Source organism: Eleutherodactylus coqui, chromosome 8 (assembly GCF_035609145.1).
Source record: "Eleutherodactylus coqui strain aEleCoq1 chromosome 8, aEleCoq1.hap1, whole genome shotgun sequence".
Classification (NCBI taxonomy): domain Eukaryota; kingdom Metazoa; phylum Chordata; class Amphibia; order Anura; family Eleutherodactylidae; genus Eleutherodactylus; species Eleutherodactylus coqui.
Window position 1 is genome coordinate 6,217,791 of NC_089844.1, and position 19,764 is coordinate 6,237,554.

At 53.0% G+C, this 19,764-nt stretch overlaps 2 protein-coding genes across 10 annotated transcripts in view; one reads left to right on the forward strand and one right to left on the reverse strand.

Moving 5' to 3' along the window:
- The first annotated feature begins 2,527 nt into the window (after positions 1-2,527).
- R3HDM1 (R3H domain containing 1) overlaps positions 2,528-19,764 on the forward strand; it is a 194,419-nt gene continuing 177,182 nt past the window's right edge. For all 9 annotated transcript variants that reach the window (XR_010786309.1, XM_066575155.1, XM_066575148.1 and 6 more), the window contains exon 1: positions 2,528-2,674. The gene's annotated coding sequence lies outside the window, so the exon portion shown is untranslated. The remainder of the gene's footprint in view (positions 2,675-19,764) is intronic.
- On the reverse strand, positions 11,750-12,592 carry LOC136577430 (uncharacterized). The gene has a single exon (XM_066577324.1). The coding sequence runs from the start codon at positions 12,590-12,592 to the stop codon at positions 11,750-11,752; it is 843 nt and encodes a 280-aa protein (XP_066433421.1).

Sequence of the window (19,764 nt, forward strand, 5' to 3'; positions counted from 1 at the left end):
CCCCAATGTCGGCCCCAGTAGTAATAGTAACCCCCATAGTGGCCACAGTAGTAATTGTGACCCCCACAGTGGCTCCGGTAGTAATAGTGTCCCTTATATTGGCCCCAGTAGTAATACAGCCTTCCTGAAACAGATATACTTAGCTTCTCCTGGTCTTTAAAGCGCCCCTGCTCCTTTGCTTGGCACTACTGCGGGCAGAGGTGTGTGCTCCTTTTTCTCTCCTCCTGTGGAACCAACAAGAAAAACTCTTTATCATGTTTTACAATTTGGTAAGCCGAATACATTTCTATACAAAGACCACCTTCAGTCAGCCGTCTTCCTCTGACCATACACTTAAGTAAGCGAAGATTCTTCTTCAGCCCTTGTAATTTCTTGATTGTCCTATTCTTCTGCTAAACTATCTGAATACATGTGTCAAATAAGTTAGATAACGGAGTGCGGAGCAAGATGGTGTTCACATGCTATGGTTGCTCTCACAAAACCCCCCTTTTGCGACTATTTTCTTATGTCCCTGAAACTTGGGCTAAGCAACGTGTTGCCTTACCTAACTCTAGGAAAAGGGACATTGTGAAGAATTATCCATAACCCACCCGGTTACAGCTCATAGCGTGGCCCCATCCCTATGGGCTCTATTCTAACTATGGATCTGAGGGTAAGAGACTTGTGTGTTCTGGGCATGGATATGGAATGAGGAAATGTGATGCAACCGTTTAGTTGTATCCGGGTCAGATTTCCTTAATAACATAAGTTGCGATTCTGCGTGTATTCGTGGACCCGTGAACCAAATATTACATAAACTCACTAAAATGGGTCTGCATGGAATGCAACAGCAAAGGAGTATACAGCTTACCACAAAATATACAGAAGAGTCGACGAAGCCAAGATGAAGCGAACCAGGGACCAAAGAGCCATCGAAGCACCCCGGTACTCCTCCTGCCGCAGTGGCTATACTACCTTTAGATGTATGAGAATACCTAAGCATGACAAACTACACAACATCATGGCATATGCCACTCCTGGGCAGCTGGGAGATAAGCTAGCACCATGGTGTGTTGGTCAATTAACCCCTTAGTGACCAAGCCTGTTTGCGCCTTAATGACCGGCACAAATTTGGGAGATCTGACGTGTGTCACTAACATAGAATATCTCTGTAAGTGATTCCAACTTTGGTTTTTCGCCACATTGTACTTCATTTAGGTGATAAAAATAAAATGTGTGTATATTTATTAAAAACGCCAAAAGTGGAAAAATTTTGGAAAAATGTTCATTTTTTCACATTCTTAACTGCAATCTATCAAATATGTGTAAACATACTGTACAAATGTTTGATACAATATACATTTCCATCTGCTACTTTATTCTGGAAGCTCATTAGAAAAACTTTAGTCTTTTTTTTAACCATTTAGGAGGCGCAGAAATTTAAGGCTCATTACACATCGGCACAGGCAGCAGGGTCAGCCTCTACGTTGGCATGGGCATCGGGGGTCGCCTTATACGCCAGCACGGACAGCGGGGTCACCCTCTACGTTGGCATGGGCATCAGGGGTCGCCTTCTACGTTAGCACGGGCATTGGGGGTCGCCTTCTACGTTAGCACGGGCATTGGGGGTCGCCTTCTACGCAAGCACGGACAGCGGGGTCGCCCTCTACGCTGGCACGGGTAGCAGGGACGCTCTCTATGCTGGCACGGGTAGCAGGGTCGCTCTCTACGCTGGCATGGGTAGCAGGGTCGCTCTCTAGGCTGGCATGGGTAGCAGGGTCTCCCTCTACGTCGGCACGGACAGCAGGGTGGCCCTTTAGGCTGGCACGGGCAGCGGGGTCTCCCTCTACGTTGGCACAGGCATTGGGGGTCGCCTTCTACGCAAGCACGGACAGCGGGGTCGCCCTCCACCTCAGCATGGGCAGTGGGGATGCCCTCCACGTCGGCACGGACAGTGGGGTCGCTCTCTACGTTGGCATGGGCATTGGGGGTCGCCTTCTATGCAAGCACGGACAGCGGGGTCGCCCTCTACGCTGGCACGGGTAGCAGGGTCGCACTCTACGTCGGCACGGACAGCGGGGTCGCCCTTTACGCTGGAACGGGCAGCGGCGTCTCCCTCTACGTTGGCATGGGCATCGGGGGTCACCTACGCCAGCACGGACAGCGGGGTCACCGAGCCACATGACCGCATTCGCTCAGATGCTGCGACATATCACAGTCGGAGTGGTCACCTCCCGGTCTCACTCTAGTATCGCTCTATAATCTATTGCCATTCAGGAGACTGGAAAAGCAGAGTGATGAGCGCTGTGAGAAATGTTCCAATGACCAAGACTGTAAGTGGCCCTCCGACAACCTGCAGCACAAGGGCCCCGCTCACCCTCATCTCACTGCAGCCCCCTGCTGGCTCATCGGCCGCACGGAGCATGCTCTGCCCTACAGCATTGCGGGACTTGTAGTCTACACTGCCGGCACTGAAATGTACTCCACTGTAAGGTAAAACTACATTCCCCAAGTTCCCCTGCGCTCGGACACGGTGCATTGTGGGAGCCGAGCGCTGTGTGTGTCCCCGCTGTTAGAGGTGTGCCTTGTCTGTACACAGCAGCGTCCAGTCGCCGAGCAGCTGAATATCGCGATGCAGCCTTGGATGTGACTGGAGAAGAGGACATAATGTGACTGCAGATTAGTGACAAGATAAGTAACGCACAGTGTGCGCAAGGTCCCTCCTGGAGGAGCACAGTGGAGCCCTGCATGCTCGGCTTGTAGTCAGTAGCTAGTACACCCCCCTATAATCCGGCTGCACATGGGCCGGCCCGGGTCGCTGGTCGGCGGTGTGAATGCGGCTCCGGTACGAATGTTCCACTGCTCCTGAGTGTAGGGGGGTTCAGCTTGTCGTGCGGTGTGTCAGAGCTGGGAGGACGCGGCTCTCCTGTGAGTCATCTGTGTGATGTTTGTCTCCGCATTTACATGTCTGCCTTGTCATAGAGAAGAACAAATCTATGAAGCCTCCAGGGTCTCCATTCACCTGCATTACACAAGTATCCTCCAGCCACAAGGGCTGCCGGGATAAAAGAGAAGGGCGCCCCTCTGGCCACAGGTGGTAGTAAGCATCACCTCAGGGCTCACCTGGTCCAGCCTTGGCCATTGTTCCTGCAGTGTGTGGTGAACAGGTGAGGTAGGGGGCGCCGAAGTCCACCTAAAAGATACACGTTAACCTGTCAGAAGCCCGAACCTGCCTTGTGGCCCCTCCTCCTCCCGCCCCTCGAACCTGCCTCGTGGACCCCCTCCTCCTCCTGCCCCTCGACCCTGCCTCGTGGACCCCCTCCTCCTCCTGCCCCTCGACCCTGCCTCGTGGACCCCCTCCTCCTCCTGCCCCTCGACCCTGCCTCGTGGACCCCCTCCTCCTCCCGCCCCTGGAACCTGCCTCGTGGACCCCTCCTTCCTCCCCTCCTGCCTCCCGTGGCCCCTCCTTCTGCCCTTCATGACCCCTCCCTCCTGCCTCTCGTGGCCTCCTCCTCTCCCACGGGCCTGCCTCGTGGCCCTCCTCCCCTCTCCCACGTACCTGCTTCATGATTCTCCTGCCTCTCGTGGCCCCCTTCCTCCCCCTTGGACCTGCCTCTCGTGGCCCGCTTCCTCCCCCTTGGACCTGCCTCTTGTGGCCCCCTTCCTCCCCCTCGGACCTGCCTCTCGTGGCCCCCCCTCCTCCTCTCCATGAGGCGGACCTGCCTCATGGACCTCCTCCCCATCCCCCTCGGAACTGCTGCGTTGCCGCCTCCTTCCCCCTTCAAACCTCTCCTGCCTCGTGGCCCGCCCCAAGGACCTACCTTGTCACCCACCTCCTTCTCTCTGTTGGACCTGCCTTGTGGCCCACCTCCTCCTACACCCCCCTCGGGCCTTTGGCGTGGCTGTCTCCTTCTCCTCCCCCCCCCCCCCTCGGACCTTTGGCGTGGCTGTCTCCTCCTTCTCCTCGCCCCCTCCCCTCGGACCTTTGGCGTGGCTGTCTCCTCCTTCTCGCCCCCCCCCCCTCGGACGTTTGGCGTGGCTGTCTCCTCCTTCTCCTCGCCCCCCCCCTCGGACCTTTGGCGTGGCTGCCTCCTCCTTCTCCTCCCCCCCCCCTCGGACCTTTGGCGTGGCTGCCTCCTTCTCCTCCCCCCCCCCCTCGGACCTTTGGCGTGGCTGCCTCCTCCTTCTCCCCCCCCCCCCCCCTCGGACCTTTGGCGTGGCTGCCTCCTCCTTCTCCCCCCCCCCCCCCTCGGACCTTTGGCGTGGCTGCCTCCTCCTTCTCCTCCCCCCCCCCTCGGACCTTTGGCGTGGCTGCCTCCTCCTCCCCTCCCCCTCGGACCTTTGGCGTGGCTGCCTCCTCCTCCCCTCCCCCTCGGACCTTTGGCATGGCTGCCTCCTCATTCTCCTCCCCTCCCCCTCGGACCTTTGGCGTGGCTGCCTCCTCATTCTCCTCCCCTCCCCCTCGGACCTTTGGCGTGGCTGTCTCCTCCTTCTCCTCGCCCCCCCCCCCCCTCGGACCTTTGGCGTGGCTGTCTCCTCCTTCTCCTCGCCCCCCCCCCTCGGACCTTTGGCGTGGCTGCCTCCTCCTTCTTCTCCTCCCCCCCCCCCCCCTCGGACCTTTGGCGTGGCTGCCTCCTCCTTCTCCCCCCCCCCCCCCGGACCTTTGGCGTGGCTGCCTCCTCCTTCTCCTCCCCCCCCCTCGGACCTTTGGCGTGGCTGCCTCCTCCTCCTTCTCCCCCCCCCCCTCGGACCTTTGGCGTGGCTGCCTCCTCCTTCTCCCCCCCCCCCCTCGGACCTTTGGCGTGGCTGCCTCCTCCTTCTCCTCCCCCCCCCCCCCGTCGGACCTTTGGCGTGGCTGCCTCCTCCTCCCCTCCCCCTCGGACCTTTGGCATGGCTGCCTCCTCATTCTCCTCCCCTCCCCCTCGGACCTTTGGCGTGGCTGCCTCTTCCTTCTCCTCCCCCCCCCCCCCCCTCGGACCTTTGGCGTGGCTGCCTCCTCTCCATGAGGCGGACCTGCCTCATGGACCTCCTCCCCATCCCCCTCGGAACTGCTGCGTTGCCGCCTCCTTCCCCCTTCAAACCTCTCCTACCTCGTGGCCCGCCCCAAGGACCTCCTTCTCTCTGTTGGACCTGCCTTGTTGCCCACCTCCTCCTACACCCCCCTCGGGCCTTCGGCATGGCTGCCTCCTCATCCTTCTCCCCCCCCCCCCTCCCCGGACCTTTGGCGTGGCTGCCTCCTCCTTCTCCTCCCCCCCCCCCCTCCCCGGACCTTTGGCGTGGCTGCCTCCTCCTTCTCCCCCCCCCTCGGACCTTTGGCGTGGCTGCCTCCTCCTTCTCCCCCCCCCCCACGGACCTTTGGCGTGGCTGCCTCCTCCTTCTCCCCCCCCCCCCCCCTCGTCGGACCTATGGCATGGCTGCCTCCTCTTTCTCCCCCCCCTCTCAGACCGTGGCTGCCTCCTCCTTCTCCTCCCCCTTCCCTCGGACCTTTGGCGTGGCTGCCTCCTCCTTCTCCCCCCCCCCCGACCTTTGGCGTGGCTGCCTCCTCCTTCTCCTCCCCCCCCCCCCTCGGACCTTTGGCGTGGCTGCCTCCTCCTTCTCCTCCCCCCCCTCGGACCTTTGGCGTGGCTGCCTCCTCCTTCTCCTCCCCCCCCCTCGGACCTTTGGCGTGGCTGCCTCCTCCTTCTCCTCCCCCCCCCTCGGACCTTTGGCGTGGCTGCCTCCTCCTTCTCCTCCCCCCCCCTCGGACCTTTGGCATGGCTGCCTCCTCCTTCTCCCCCCCCCCCCTCGGACCTTTGGCGTGGCTGCCTCCTCCTTCTCCTCCTCCCCCCCCCCCCTCGGACCTTTGGCGTGGCTGCCTCCTCCTCCCCCCCCCTCGTCGGACCTATGGCGTGGCTGCCTCCTCTTTCTCCCCCCCCCCTCGGACCTTTGGCGTGGCTGCCTCCTCCTCCCCCCCCCTCGTCGGACCTATGGCGTGGCTGCCTCCTCTTTCTCCCCCCCCCCCCCCTCGGACCTTTGGCGTGGCTGCCTCCTCCTTCTCCCCCCCCCCTCGGACCTTTGGCGTGGCTGCCTCCTCCTTCTCCCCCCCCCCCCCCCTCGGACCTTTGGCGTGGCTGCCTCCTCCTTCTCCTCCCCCCCCCCCCCCTCGGACATTTGGCGTGGCTGCCTCCTCTCCCCCCTCCCCCCTCGGACCTTCGGCGTGGCTGCCTCCTCTCCCCCCTTCCCCCCCCTCCCCCCCTCGGACCTTCGGCGTGGCTGCCTCCTCTCCCTCCCTCCCCCCTCGGACCCTCGGCGTGGCTGCCTCCTCTCCCTCCCTCCCCCCTCGGACCTTCGGCGTGGCTGCCTCCTCCCCCCCCCTCGGACCTTCGGCGTGGCTGCCTCCTCTCCTCCCCCCCCCTCGGACCTTCGGCGTGGCTGCTTCCTCTCCCCCCCCCCCCCCCCCCTTGGACCTTCAGCGTGGCTGCCTCCTCTCCCCCCCCCCCCCCTCGGACCTTCGGCGTGGCTGCCTCCTCTCCCCCACCTCCCCACCTTGGGCCTACCGCGTGGCCGCCTCCTCCCCTCCCCGCCTCGGACCTTCAGCGTGGCCGCCTCCTCCCCTCCCCGCCTCGGACCTTCGGCGTTGCCGCCTCCTCCTTCTCCTCCCCCCCCCCCGCGGACCTTCGGCGTGGCTGCCTCCTTTCCCCCTCCCCCCTCGGACCTTCGGCGTGGCTGCCTCCTCTCCTCCCCCCCCTCGGACCTTCGGCGTGGCTGCCTCCTCTCCCCCCCCCCTCTCGGACTTTCGGCGTGGCTGCCTCCTCTCCCCCCCCCCCCCTCGGACCTTCGGCGTGGCTGCCTCCTCTCCCCCCCCCTTGGACCTTCGGCGTGGCTGCCTCCTCTTCCCCCCCCCCCCCCCCCCCCCCCTTGGACCTTCGGCGTGGCTGCCTCCTCTTCCCCCCCCCCCCCTCGGACCTTCGGTGTGGCTGCCTCCTCTTCCCCCTCCCCGCCTCGGACCTTCGGCGTGGCTGCCTCCTCCCCTCCCCGCCTCGGACCTTTGGCGTGGCCGCCTCCTCCCCTCCCCGCCTTGGACCTTCGGCGTGGCCGCCTCCTCCCCTCCCCGGACCTTCGGCGTGGCCGCCTCCTCCCCTCCCCTCCCCGGACCTTCGTCGTGGCCGCCTCCTCTCCCCCTCCCCGCCTCGGACCTTCGTCGTGGCCGCCTCCTCTCCCCCTCCCCGCCTCGGACCTTCGGCGTGGCCGCCTCCTCTCCCCCTCCCCGCCTCGGACCTTCGGCGTGGCCGCCTCCTCTCCCCCTCCCCGCCTCGGACCTTCGGCGTGGCCGCCTCCTCTCCCCCTCCCCGCCTCGGACCTTCGGCGTGGCCGCCTCCTCTCCCCCTCCCCGCCTCGGACCTTCGGCGTGGCTGCCTCCTCTCCCCCCCCCTCCCCACCTTGGGCCTACCGCGTGGCCGCCTCCTCCCCTCCCCGCCTCAGACCTTCGGCGTGGCCGCCTCCTCCCCTCCCCGCCTTGGACCTTCGGCGTGGCCGCCTCCTCCCCTCCCCGGACCTTCGGCGTGGCCGCCTCCTCCCCTCCCCTCCCCGCCTCGGACCTTCGGCGTGGCCGCCTCCTCCCCTCCCCTCCCCGCCTCGGACCTTCGGCGTGGCCGCCTCCTCCCCTCCCCTCCCCGCCTCGGACCTTCGGCGTGGCCGCCTCCCCTCCCCCTCACCGCCTCGGACCTTCGGCGTGGCCGCCTCCTCTCCCCCTCACCGCCTCGGACCTTCGGCGTGGCCGCCTCCTCTCCCCCTCACCGCCTCGGACCTTCGGCGTGGCCGCCTCCTCTCCCCCTCACCGCCTCGGACCTTCGGCGTGGCCGCCTCCTCTCCCCCTCCCCGCTTCGGACCTTCGACGTGGCCGCCTCCTCCTCTCCCCCTCCCCGCTTCGGACCTTCGGCGTGGCCGCCTCCTCCTCTCCCCCTCCCCGCCTCGGACCTTCGGCGTGGCCGCCTCCTCCCCTCCCCCCTCGGACCTTCGGCGTGGCCGCCTCCTCCTCTCCCCCCTCGGACCTTCGGCGTGGCCGCCTCCTCCTCTCCCCCCTCGGACCTTCGGCGTGGCCGCCTCCTCCTCTCCCCCCTCGCGGCTCTTGCTTCACTGGTGCAGGTTGCATGTGGACAGCTCTTATTGTTGGCGCTGCGTCCTCATTAATCATCTGGGCAGTTTCCTTGCGTTCTTCTGGCGATTCATAGATCACTTGCAGCGAATATTTCCTTCCAAGAAGTCGAGGGGCGAACAGCTGCGAGCTAAATCTGTAACACAGACCGGCAGCTGAAGGGCCGCGGGCGGATGGCGACAATCCCCGCTGAAGATGCCTGCATTGTTTTTGCTCTGTCAGTGTAATAAATTAGCGCAGCCAACAGAGGAAGCGGCGTGAAGGGTTAATGCTTGTGGCTCGTTGCGTTGAGGTATTTGGTGCTCACACCCACATATAAAGGGGGTCTGCGCCGCTTCTGAGTTTGGGCTCGCTGACACCCGAGTAAAGGGGATGGATTGGGGCAGCAAGTCCTACTTTGGTGCACATTACGTGTCAAAATCGTCCACGAAAGTCTATGGGAGCGTCAATATACGGCACGGCCCCGGCGGGGTGAGGCCGCGCGATGCGGCACGGCCCCGGCGGGTGAACGCCTCTGGTCGTTGTGTTCTTCCCAAATGCAAAAAATACAATCGTCGAGGACCCCAAACCCAGTAAATACAAGAGCAAAACTGTATGCGGCTGATGCACAGCACTGCGCTCACACGCTCTGCACGTTGGGGCGGCCCTCAGCTGACTCCACCCCCTCCGCTGAAAGCTGAAAGTTGCATCCTAATTTGAGGTGGAAATGATGCACATTCGGGAGGTTTTCTGCGACCCCCCCCCCCCAAAGTCTCGCACTTTAACCCCTTAGTGACGGAGCTTTTTTGCTTTTTTCCATTTTTGTTTTTTCCTACTCCCTTTTAAAAAATCGTAGCTCCTTAATTTCTCCATCGCTGTCGCGGTCTGGGCGCTCGTTGTTTTTTGTGGGATGAGTTGTGTTTTTCAATGGCACTATTTATTGTACCATATAATATACTGAAAAACTTAGCGGAGAGAAATGGGAAAAAAAACGACATTCCACCATCTTTCGGTGCGTCCTGTTTCTACGGCGCACAAACTGCAACAAAAGCGACCTGATATTTTTATTCTATGGGTCGGTACGATTGCTACGATACCAAACTTGTATAGTATTGTTTTTGCTGTAGTACTTGTATTTTTTTTTAAGATATTTAATTTTTTTCAATTATTTTCTGCGGTCATTTTGTGCGCGCAATACCTTTTTTATTTTTTCGTCGACGTAGTTAGGCAAGGGCTCATTTTTTGCGGGATGTCCTGTAGTTTCCGATAGTATCAATTTGGAATACATACCACTTTTTGATCGCTTTTTATTGCATTTTTTCTGGATGACAGGGTAACTAAAAAAGTGTATTTCTGGCATTCTTTATTTTTTTTTCGGACGACGTTCACCATGCAGAAAAAATAATGCGCTACTTTGATAGATCGGACTTTTACGGACACGGCGATACCAAATACATATTTTTATTTTATGATTTAGATTTTTTAATAATTGATATGGCAATTGATATGATTTTACAATTTAAAAAACTTTATTGATCTTTTTTTTCACTTTACTTTGAAGTCCTCCTGGGGGACTTTAACATGCGATGCTTTGATCGCTCCTGCAGTATGACGTAATGCTATAGCATTACGTCATACTGCTTTTTTACAGGCAGTCTATCAAGCCACCCTGTGTGGATGGCTTGATAGGCAGTCTGCTAAGGCAGCCCTGGGGCCATTCATTAGGCCCCCGGCTGCCGTGACACCTGCACGGCTCCCCCGATCTCACCGCGGGGGGGGGGGGGGGCGTCGGGGGATTTAAATGCCGCTGTCAGAATTGACAGCGGCATTTACAGGGTTAATAGCCGCGATCGGCCGAATGGCCGAGCGCGGCTATTGCCCGCGGGTGTCAGCTGTAATAAACAGCTGACGCCCGCGCTGTATGGAGGGAGATAGCGGCGCTACCTCCCTCCATACACGTCCTGCAACAGCAGGACATAGTTTTACGATAGCGCCGTCACTAAGGGGTCGTCCTCACAGGAGTGCTGGAAGGTCCGCTTGGAGATCGGTGGGATTTAAGGCCGATTAGTCTGGATCTGAGATAGAGTGGAGAGACGCTGCCCGCCGCGGTTTACCCCGCGACCGTTGATCAGATCTTGGTTCAATTTGATCCCCTGATTTTAGCGGATAAAGCTAGTTGATCTTCAGGTGTTTTTACACGAAACGATTGTTTAAGAATCGCTGGATCCTTCGAATTTGTAGACCAAATTGCGCCCGCAGGTAGCAGCCATATTTTTACTGTCGCAGTGGATGCTGGGAAGATCACCTGACTGCAGTCGCCATTCGCTGTGCGCGACACTTTCTTCTAGGGTCAGCCTTTCATCGCAGATTAAGTGAACTTAGTTTCTCAAATCTTGGATCACAGATTGTTGGTGTGACGCGTCTTCCTGACACCGCGGGTTGTGGCGCAGCGGACCCCAGCGAGGCGGCGGCCGAGTCACCGCGCTGTCACTGCCAGCTGTATCCCTTCACGCTCCATGCCGTTCAGTTACATCGCAGAGGTTCGCGGTTTGTACGGAGACGGGATCTTAAAGTGTAAAACTGAGGCAATAAAAGCCCCTCCCTTATAATCAAAACTAAAATACAGATTTGGTATTTTATAAAATTACTCTTCTGACCACCATAATGTTTTTATTTTTCCATCAACCTAGTTGTGCGACGTCTCATTTTTTGCGCAACGCCCTGTGGTTTCGTTGGTGCCATTCTAGAGTAAATACGGCTTTTTGATTGCTTTGTGTTACATTTTTTCTTGGAGAGGGTGACCACAAATGCACAATTCTGGCGATCTTGGGGCTCGTGCCCAGAAGCGTCGCGGGATTTGCCTGCAGATTTCCTCCGCAGGAGTACCGCAATTAAAAACAAAAAAGTGCTTGTGAGTGATCGCGGATTTCCACAGTCTCCATCAATGCTATATTAATGGCGACCGTCCGCGGCGTAAATGCATGGAAGATGGAACATACCACAATTTTTTTTTTCTCGCTGCAGGAATCCCCGGTAGAGTTCCGCATGTGAGCGTTGGCAGCCAGAAAGGTATTCGGTTCTGTTGAACCTATTTGCTGCAGAATTCACACACGTTTTTCCGCAGCGCAAAACGCGTAGCGATTCCGTCCATGGGCATTCAGCCTTCATTTTTTTTTCTGGCGCCGTTCACTGTGTGGAGTAAATAATGCGTTACCAGACTTTTACGGATGCAGCGATATTTAAATATGAGACCGCAGGGAGCCGTGCGGGGGTCATGGAGGCTGGGGGCCTTCTGAAAGGGCTCAGGGCTGTCTATCAAACCGTCCCCGTGGGGTGGCTTAATACACTGCCTATCCAATAGCAGTATGATGTAAAAGTCCGATCTATCAAACTAACGCATTATTTACCCGGCACGATGAACGTCGTCAGAAAAAAACGCCAGAAATGCGCGTTTTTGGCTGCCTGTTGCCAAAAAAACAGACGGCGCCTGCGTTGTATGGGGGGAGATTGGCCCGCGATCTCTCTTCATACACACCGCGACCGTGCAGGACGTTAAGGGGTTAAAGACACCCTGCAGCCCATTTTGCTCTAGTGCTTCACCCGAGTTTCAACCAATTCAACAGTTTTCAGCTTTATGATTTCCGAGGAAGCCTTTAACTACTGTAACAAAACGGAGCCGTGCTTCTTCTTCCTGTTCTTCGAGGAGGTTGGAAACTCTTCACACTCAGTCTTGATTTGAGATCCAACAAAAACGCCAACTTTAACTTTTGCTTCCAAAAGCTTTGGGAAAAGAACTTGTAAATACTTGAATGCCGCTGATGCCTTGCCCGTAGCGGGTGACAAGCGGCTTCCCGAGGCCTCTCCGGCAGCGGGTGACAAGCGGCTTCCCGAGGCCTCTCCGGCAGCGGGTGACAAGCGGCTTCCCGAGGCCTCTCCGGCAGCGGGTGACAAGCGGCTTCCCGAGGCCTCGCCGGCAGCGGCGCACAAGCGGCTTCCCGAGGCCTCGCCGACAGCGGGGGACAAGCGGCTTCCCGAGGCCTCTCCGGCAGCGGGGGACAAGCGGCTTCCCGAGGCCTCTCCGGCAGCGGGGGACAAGCGGCTTCCCGAGGCCTCTCCGGCAGCGGGGGACAAGCGGCTTCCCGAGGCCTCGCCGGCAGCGGGGGACAAGCGGCTTCCCGAGGCCTCGCCGGCAGCGGGGGACAAGCGGCTTCCCGAGGCCTCGCCGGCAGCGGGGGACAAGCGGCTTCCCGAGGCCTCTCCGGCAGCGGGGGACAAGCGGCTTCCCGAGGCCTCGCCGGCAGCGGGGGACAAGCGGCTTCCCGAGGCCTCGCCGGCAGCGGGGGACAAGCGGCTTCCCGAGGCCTCGCCGGCAGCGGGGGACAAGCGGCTTCCCGAGGCCTCGCCGGCAGCGGGGGACAAGCGGCTTCCCGAGGCCTCGCCGGCAGCGGGGGACAAGCGGCTTCCCGAGGCCTCTCCTGCACTCGGATGGCTGTTGGTCATGTGCAGTACAGATTTTTTCTCAGATGTTTATTTTTCCTGCGCCGTCGCTGGGTCGCGGGTTTTTGCGTCATCGCCTATCTGCATTGTCCATTACAGATGGGCTGCGGGTCTGTGCGGAATACACAGGAAAATAGAACATGCTACAATGTAATTTCTGCGAGCGGAAATTGCAATCACTGTCTGCTCATAGTGTTCTGAATGCATGCGGCATACCGCGGGTCATCCGGTGGTATGAGACCGGCCCTAGACGTTTAAGACATCCTTGGTTGTGGTAGTACGGCTTTCTTTCACTGTCATTTGGATCGGCCACGTCTGTGGAGAAGCAGCAGGCTCTCTAGGCCACGGAGCACAGGAGCTATGGATGATGGGAGGTTGGGATGAATGACTTGCCAGCACGTCCTTTAGAAGGGTCCACCGTGCAGTCCATGGAGTGTTCAGTGGATCCCGCACCTCCCAGAGGCGTCTTCTCACATGTGACACGTGGAGCCCGTGATTGGTCCTCCCGGAGCGCGCCTCGTATACATCACACATTAGCTGATCATGGGACGGACAACTTGCTTTACTAAAGGCCCCACCAATATAACTGGATGCATCTGTGGAGAAACAGCGGTGGTGTGTTTATATAGTCACAGCGAAATCAGGGATGTGGAGGAACTGCGCGCCTCAGGCACAACGCACACGAGCGTCCGCCTCTGGATTCCGTAGCAAATGCTGCCCATAGACACGCGATGGAGAATCGCTTTTCTGTGCCCACGAGTGGAAATAGATTTGCAATTTATCCTTTTTCCGCTCAAAGGGAAAATCGCAGCATGTCCTATTCCAGCGCGGATGGCTTCTGTAGAAGTCGCGGATTCTGCGTCATCGCCTAGTGACGGCACAGCATTTTCTGTATTGCGCAAGTGTGCGGGCCGGCACATCAACAGCATGGAAAAGATCCATCCGGATGGGTACGCAGGGGTCTCCGGCCGCGCACAGCAGGATCTGACCCGGCCGTGTGCATTTGGCCTTACCGACTTCTGGTACAAAAAAAATTATTTACTGAACTAATGAAACTGACAGAAATTTGTTTTGATATATTTTTCTGCATTTAATGCACATAAACTCGAATAGAGAGAGTAAATATTATAATATTGTTGGTCCTGTGGCAGAATCACCTGTAATCTGTAGAGGACCCTGCAGCTCCCCCACAGGAGGAATGAAGCATTACCCAGTGTCTATTGACACGGTTACCATGGAAACACTGCTGTGTATGAGGCAGCCCCAAGGATGGCAGCGTGCCATGCGGTCGGGCTGCGCTGTTTCTGTAGCTCTCATATAAATGAATGAAAAGGATAGGACCGGTTGAGCAGCGAGCTGCGCTGTTTCCGTAACTGGGGAGCTGTGGGAACGGTATGGCTCGCTGTGCATATGGAAATGGCGCAACACGCTGAGCTGCTATACAGTGGGGGCCACAACTGGAGGGACGAGTGGACTGCGTGGAGATGGGAATATGGATGGACTGTAGCTGGTATCCACTCTAATAGGAGGGGAGGGTCGGAGGACCCCCGCTATCAGTTCCCAAATAAGATAATTTACCCCGTACGTGACTGGGATCGGAAGCTGGCTGGGACTTAGAGCTGGCAGCAGCAGGGGTAGATGAGAACTACACGCGCACTCCCTCTGTGATGTCATCAATGGGTTGTCATAGCAACAGGACACCAGATACTGATATCCCGGCTTGCAGTTGCCCATGATCACTATTGTAAGTGATAAGGCGTTGCAGAACAGAAGTCCGACAATGCATTATCATACCGATCAGAGCTGTTGTGGTTCAAGGCCCCTACAGGGACATAAAAACTGTTAAAAAGTAGTGCATAAAAAAAAGTGGAGATGAAAATCCAAAAAACCTTGTTGCGTCCGTTGGACCAAAGTACGCCACGTCACTAAAGGGTTTACTAATGGAGTTTCTAAACCGGACAACCACAGTTATGTTCATTGCGGCGGCCCCGTGTGGGAAAGCCCCCATTGGCTGAGCTGAATTTTCAACTAATTTGCTAATCCGTCACGGTTTTGCCAGTAACGCGTAGCTCTAACTGCAAAAACATAATAACCGCACAGCATTGCAGGTAAAACTGCTAAATCGTGCTTCCTATCAAGACTACTTGAAACCCCTCCTTGCCTTAGTGGGCGTGGCTTCATCCATATGTGACCGCTGCACCTACTGGACATAACCGCCAGCTTACGTGGGGTTAAATGTCACTGATACTTCGCTCTGTCAAATCTATTTTGACTACTTAATCCTGTGGAGCAACTATACCTCGTAGTCCGCTGGTCTTATGGACCCGAAGGAGTAACTCCGTCACTGGTGACGTTCACACCCATCCTGCAATACTGGGAGTTACATGGAAAGAAAACATAAATTACTGGAAGGCCTGCAGGGAGAGGCTCTTGTTTCCCCCGGCTGACCACCTATGACGAAGTCGAATATCTAGCTGTCTACTGCCAGAATGTGGGTACCTACAATACTGGAACTGATCTCCAACCCAGGGAAACATAGCTGAAGTGTGGCATGCCTTGATGTTGCCATCCTGATGGCCCCCATATGCAACGTTCGTTGTCTTGGTGGCATTAGAGTGTAAGGGACTTGAGCCTAGAGGTTCTTCCGCTCATCCAGCCAGTCAGGCTGTCTTAACTCTTTCCAATCCACTGTCTGACCTCTGAAGACATTATGCTTTAATAACTGCTATAATACTGCCCCTTATGTACAAGAATTTAACTACTATAATACTGCCCCCTGGGTACAAGAATATAACCACTATAATACTGCCCCCTATGTACAAGAATATAACTACAATAATACTGCCCCCTATGTACAAGAATATAACTACTATATTACTGTCCCCTATGTACAAGAATATAACAACTATAATACTGTCCCCTATATACAAGAATTTAACTACTATAATACTATACCCTATGTACAAGAATATAACTACTATAATACTGCCCCCTATGTACAAGAATATAACTACTATAATACTGCCCTCTATGTACAAGAAAGTAACTACTATAATACAGACTCCTATGTACAAGAATATAACTACTATAATACTGCTCCCTATGTACAAGAATATAACTACTATAATACTGCCCCCATGTACAAGAATATAACTACTATAATACTGCCCCCTATATACAAGAATATAACTACTATAATACTGCCCCCTATGTACAAGAATATAACTACTATAATACTGCCTCCCATGTACAAGAATATAACTACAATAATACTGTCCCCTATGTACTAGAATATAACTACTATAATACTGCCCCCTATGTACTAGAATATAACTACTATAATACTGCCCTCTATGTACAAGAATAAAACTACTATAATACTGCCCCCTGTGTACAAGAATATAACTACTATAATACTGCTCCTATGTACAAGAATAAAACTACTATAATACTGCCCCCTATGTACAAGAATATAACTACTATAATACTGCCTCCTATGCACAAGAATATAACTACTATAATACTGCTCCCTATGTACAAGAATATAACTACTATAATACTGCCTCCTATGCACAAGAATATAACTACTATAATACTGCTCCCTATGTACAAGAATATAACTACTATAATACTACCCCCTATGTACAAGAATATAACTACTATAATACTGCCTCCTATGCACAATAATTTAACTACTATAATACTGCCCCCTAGGTACAAGAATATAACTACTATAATACTGCCCCCTATGTACAAGAATATAACTACTATAATACTGCCCTCCTATGTACAAGAATATAACTACTATAATACTGCCCCCTATGTACAAGAATATAACTACTATAATGCTGCCCTCCTATGTACAAGAATATAACTACTATAATACTGCCCCCTATGTACAAGAATATAACTACTATAATACTGCTCCTATGTACAAGAATATAACTACTATAATACTGCCCCCTATGTACAAGAATATAACTACTATAATACTGCCCCCTATGTACAAGAATATAACTACTATAATACTGCCCCCTATGTACAAGAATATAACTACTATAATACTGCCCCCTATGTACAAGAATATAACTACTATAATACTGCCTCCCATGTACAAGAATATAACTACAATAATACTGTCCCCTATGTACTAGAATATAACTACTATAATACTGCCCCCTATGTACTAGAATATAACTACTATAATACTGCCCTCTATGTACAAGAATAAAACTACTATAATACTGCCCCCTGTGTACAAGAATATAACTACTATAATACTGCTCCTATGTACAAGAATAAAACTACTATAATACTGCCCCCTATGTACAAGAATATAACTACTATAATACTGCCTCCTATGCACAAGAATATAACTACTATAATACTGCTCCCTATGTACAAGAATATAACTACTATAATACTGCCTCCTATGCACAAGAATATAACTACTATAATACTGCTCCCTATGTACAAGAATATAACTACTATAATACTACCCCCTATGTACAAGAATATAACTACTTTAATACTGCCTCCTATGCACAATAATTTAACTACTATAATACTGCCCCCTAGGTACAAGAATATAACTACTATAATACTGCCCCCTATGTACAAGAATATAACTACTATAATACTGCCCTCCTATGTACAGGAATATAACTACTATAATACTGCCCCCTATGTACAAGAATATAACTACTATAATGCTGCCCTCCTATGTACAAGAATATAACTACTATAATACTGCCCCCTATGTACAAGAATATAACTACTATAATACTGCTCCTATGTACAAGAATATAACTACTATAATACTGCCCCCTATGTACAAGAATATAACTACTATAATACTGCCCCCTATGTACAAGAATATAACTACTATAATACTGCCCCCTATGTACAAGAATATAACTACTATAATACTGCCCCCTATGTACAAGAATATAACTACTATAATACTGCCCTCTTCTACTAGAACCTATCGGGGTTCTCTTACTGTATATTGCCAGCCTCTCAGCTGTCAGAGCCTATCCAACGTGTCACCTCATGCAGTACTGGCTTTAGCCAGCAGATAGCGCTGTTGTATAGCGGCAAAAAAAGAGTAAGCCCCCTAGAAAAACCAGGATACAAATTGGATTGGAAAGGGTTAAGCAACAATGCCGCTGCTGAGGGGTTAGGAGGAAACATCCCTGACAAATGCGTGGGAGCTACCGCTACCAGAGAGAATGGTGATGGAGACACATCTCTCAAAAATACCATTAGGACCAGCAGTCCCTCCGTGGACAATGGCCATAGCCTCCGCCTTCTGCATGAAGAAGTCTAGCCTTGGAAATGGCGACTTTCTGGACTGGCAACTAGGGTTGGCCCTTTACCAAGATGTCTGTGCCACCACATGATCACAGAAGTACATGAATCTTGCTGGTACCATTGTGGAAACGTCAGGAGTAGGAAAAGACGAGCGCTACAAATTGACTGCAGTATAAGAGTAGACTGATTCACAGTGTCCCGCCAGCCATATTGCAGGAGGATCGCAGCGTGCTTCTGGATCTGTCTGATTTAAGCAATTTATATCATGGACCTGTAAGGTGTGGTCTGAAAATTGAATCCGACATGTGATAAAGAAAAGCCAGCATCTCTCTGCCATACTGTACGCAGAAAACCGGCACAGATCAAGAGGAAATACCTTAAGGATCCCTTGAAAAAAAAACTGAATTTGTATCCTGAGAGATAACACCAGGGACTGTAACTCCGGGGACTTGAGTCCATGGATGCCTGTGATGGCCAAGCTGCGTATATGGGAAGTTTAGCTGCTAACGTTCCTATACGAAGGGAACAGAAAAAAACGTTCCAGTAAACGCTCTGCTGGCGCAATTCGCCCATTTGAAGAGAGGTGCTTCAGCCATAGAGAGCTAATTGAGTTTTGCCAAATGAGACACTAGAGGATAAAGAACTAATAATCTCAACTCTACAGTGTAGCGAAACATTCGTCAGACCTGATAGAGGAAAAGCACAGCGGAAGGATATTACAGGATATAAATTTTATATCAAGGGACAGCACAGAGATCAATCCCATTATCTATTATACATAGGGGGCAGTTTAATAGTAGTTATATTCTACTATAACTACTATAAAACTGCTCTTATGTACAAGAATATAACTACTATAATACTGCCCCCTATGTACCAGAATATAACTACTATAATACTGCCCCCTATGTACAAGAATATATCTACTATAATACTGCTCCTATGTATAAGAATATAACCACTATAATACTGCTCCTATGTACAAGAATATAACTACTATAATACTGCCCACTATGTACTAGAATATAACTACTATAATACTGGCCCCTATGTACAAGAATATAACTACTATAATACTGCCCCCTATGTAAAAGAATATAACTACTATAATTACTACCTCCTATGTACCAGAATATAACTACTATAATACTGCCCCCTATGTACAAGAATATAACTACTATAATACTGCCCCCTATGTACAAGAATATAACTACTATAATACTGCCCCCTATGTACAAGAATATAACTACTATAATACTGCCCCCTATGTACAAGAATATAACTACTATAATACTGCCCCTATGTACCAGAATATAACTACTATAATACTAACCCCTATGTACAAGAATATACTTACTATAATACTACCCCCTATGTACAAGAATAAAACTACTATAATACTGCCCCCTATATACAAGGATATAACTACTATAATACTGCCCCCTATGTACATGAATATAACTACTATAATACTGCTCCCTATGTACAAGAATAAAACTACTATAATACTGCCCCCTATGTACATGAATATAACTACTATAATACTGCCTCCTATGTACAAGAATATAACTACTATAATACTGCTCCTATGTACAAGAATATAACTACTATAATACTGCCCACTATGTACTAGAATATAACTACTATAATACTGGCCCCTATGTACAAGAATATAACTACTATAATACTGCCCCCTATGTAAAAGAATATAACTACTATAATTACTACCTCCTATGTACCAGAATATAACTACTATAATACTGCCCCCTATGTACAAGAATATAACTACTATAATACTGCCCCCTATGTACAAGAATATAACTACTATAATACTGCCCCTATGTACCAGAATATAACTACTA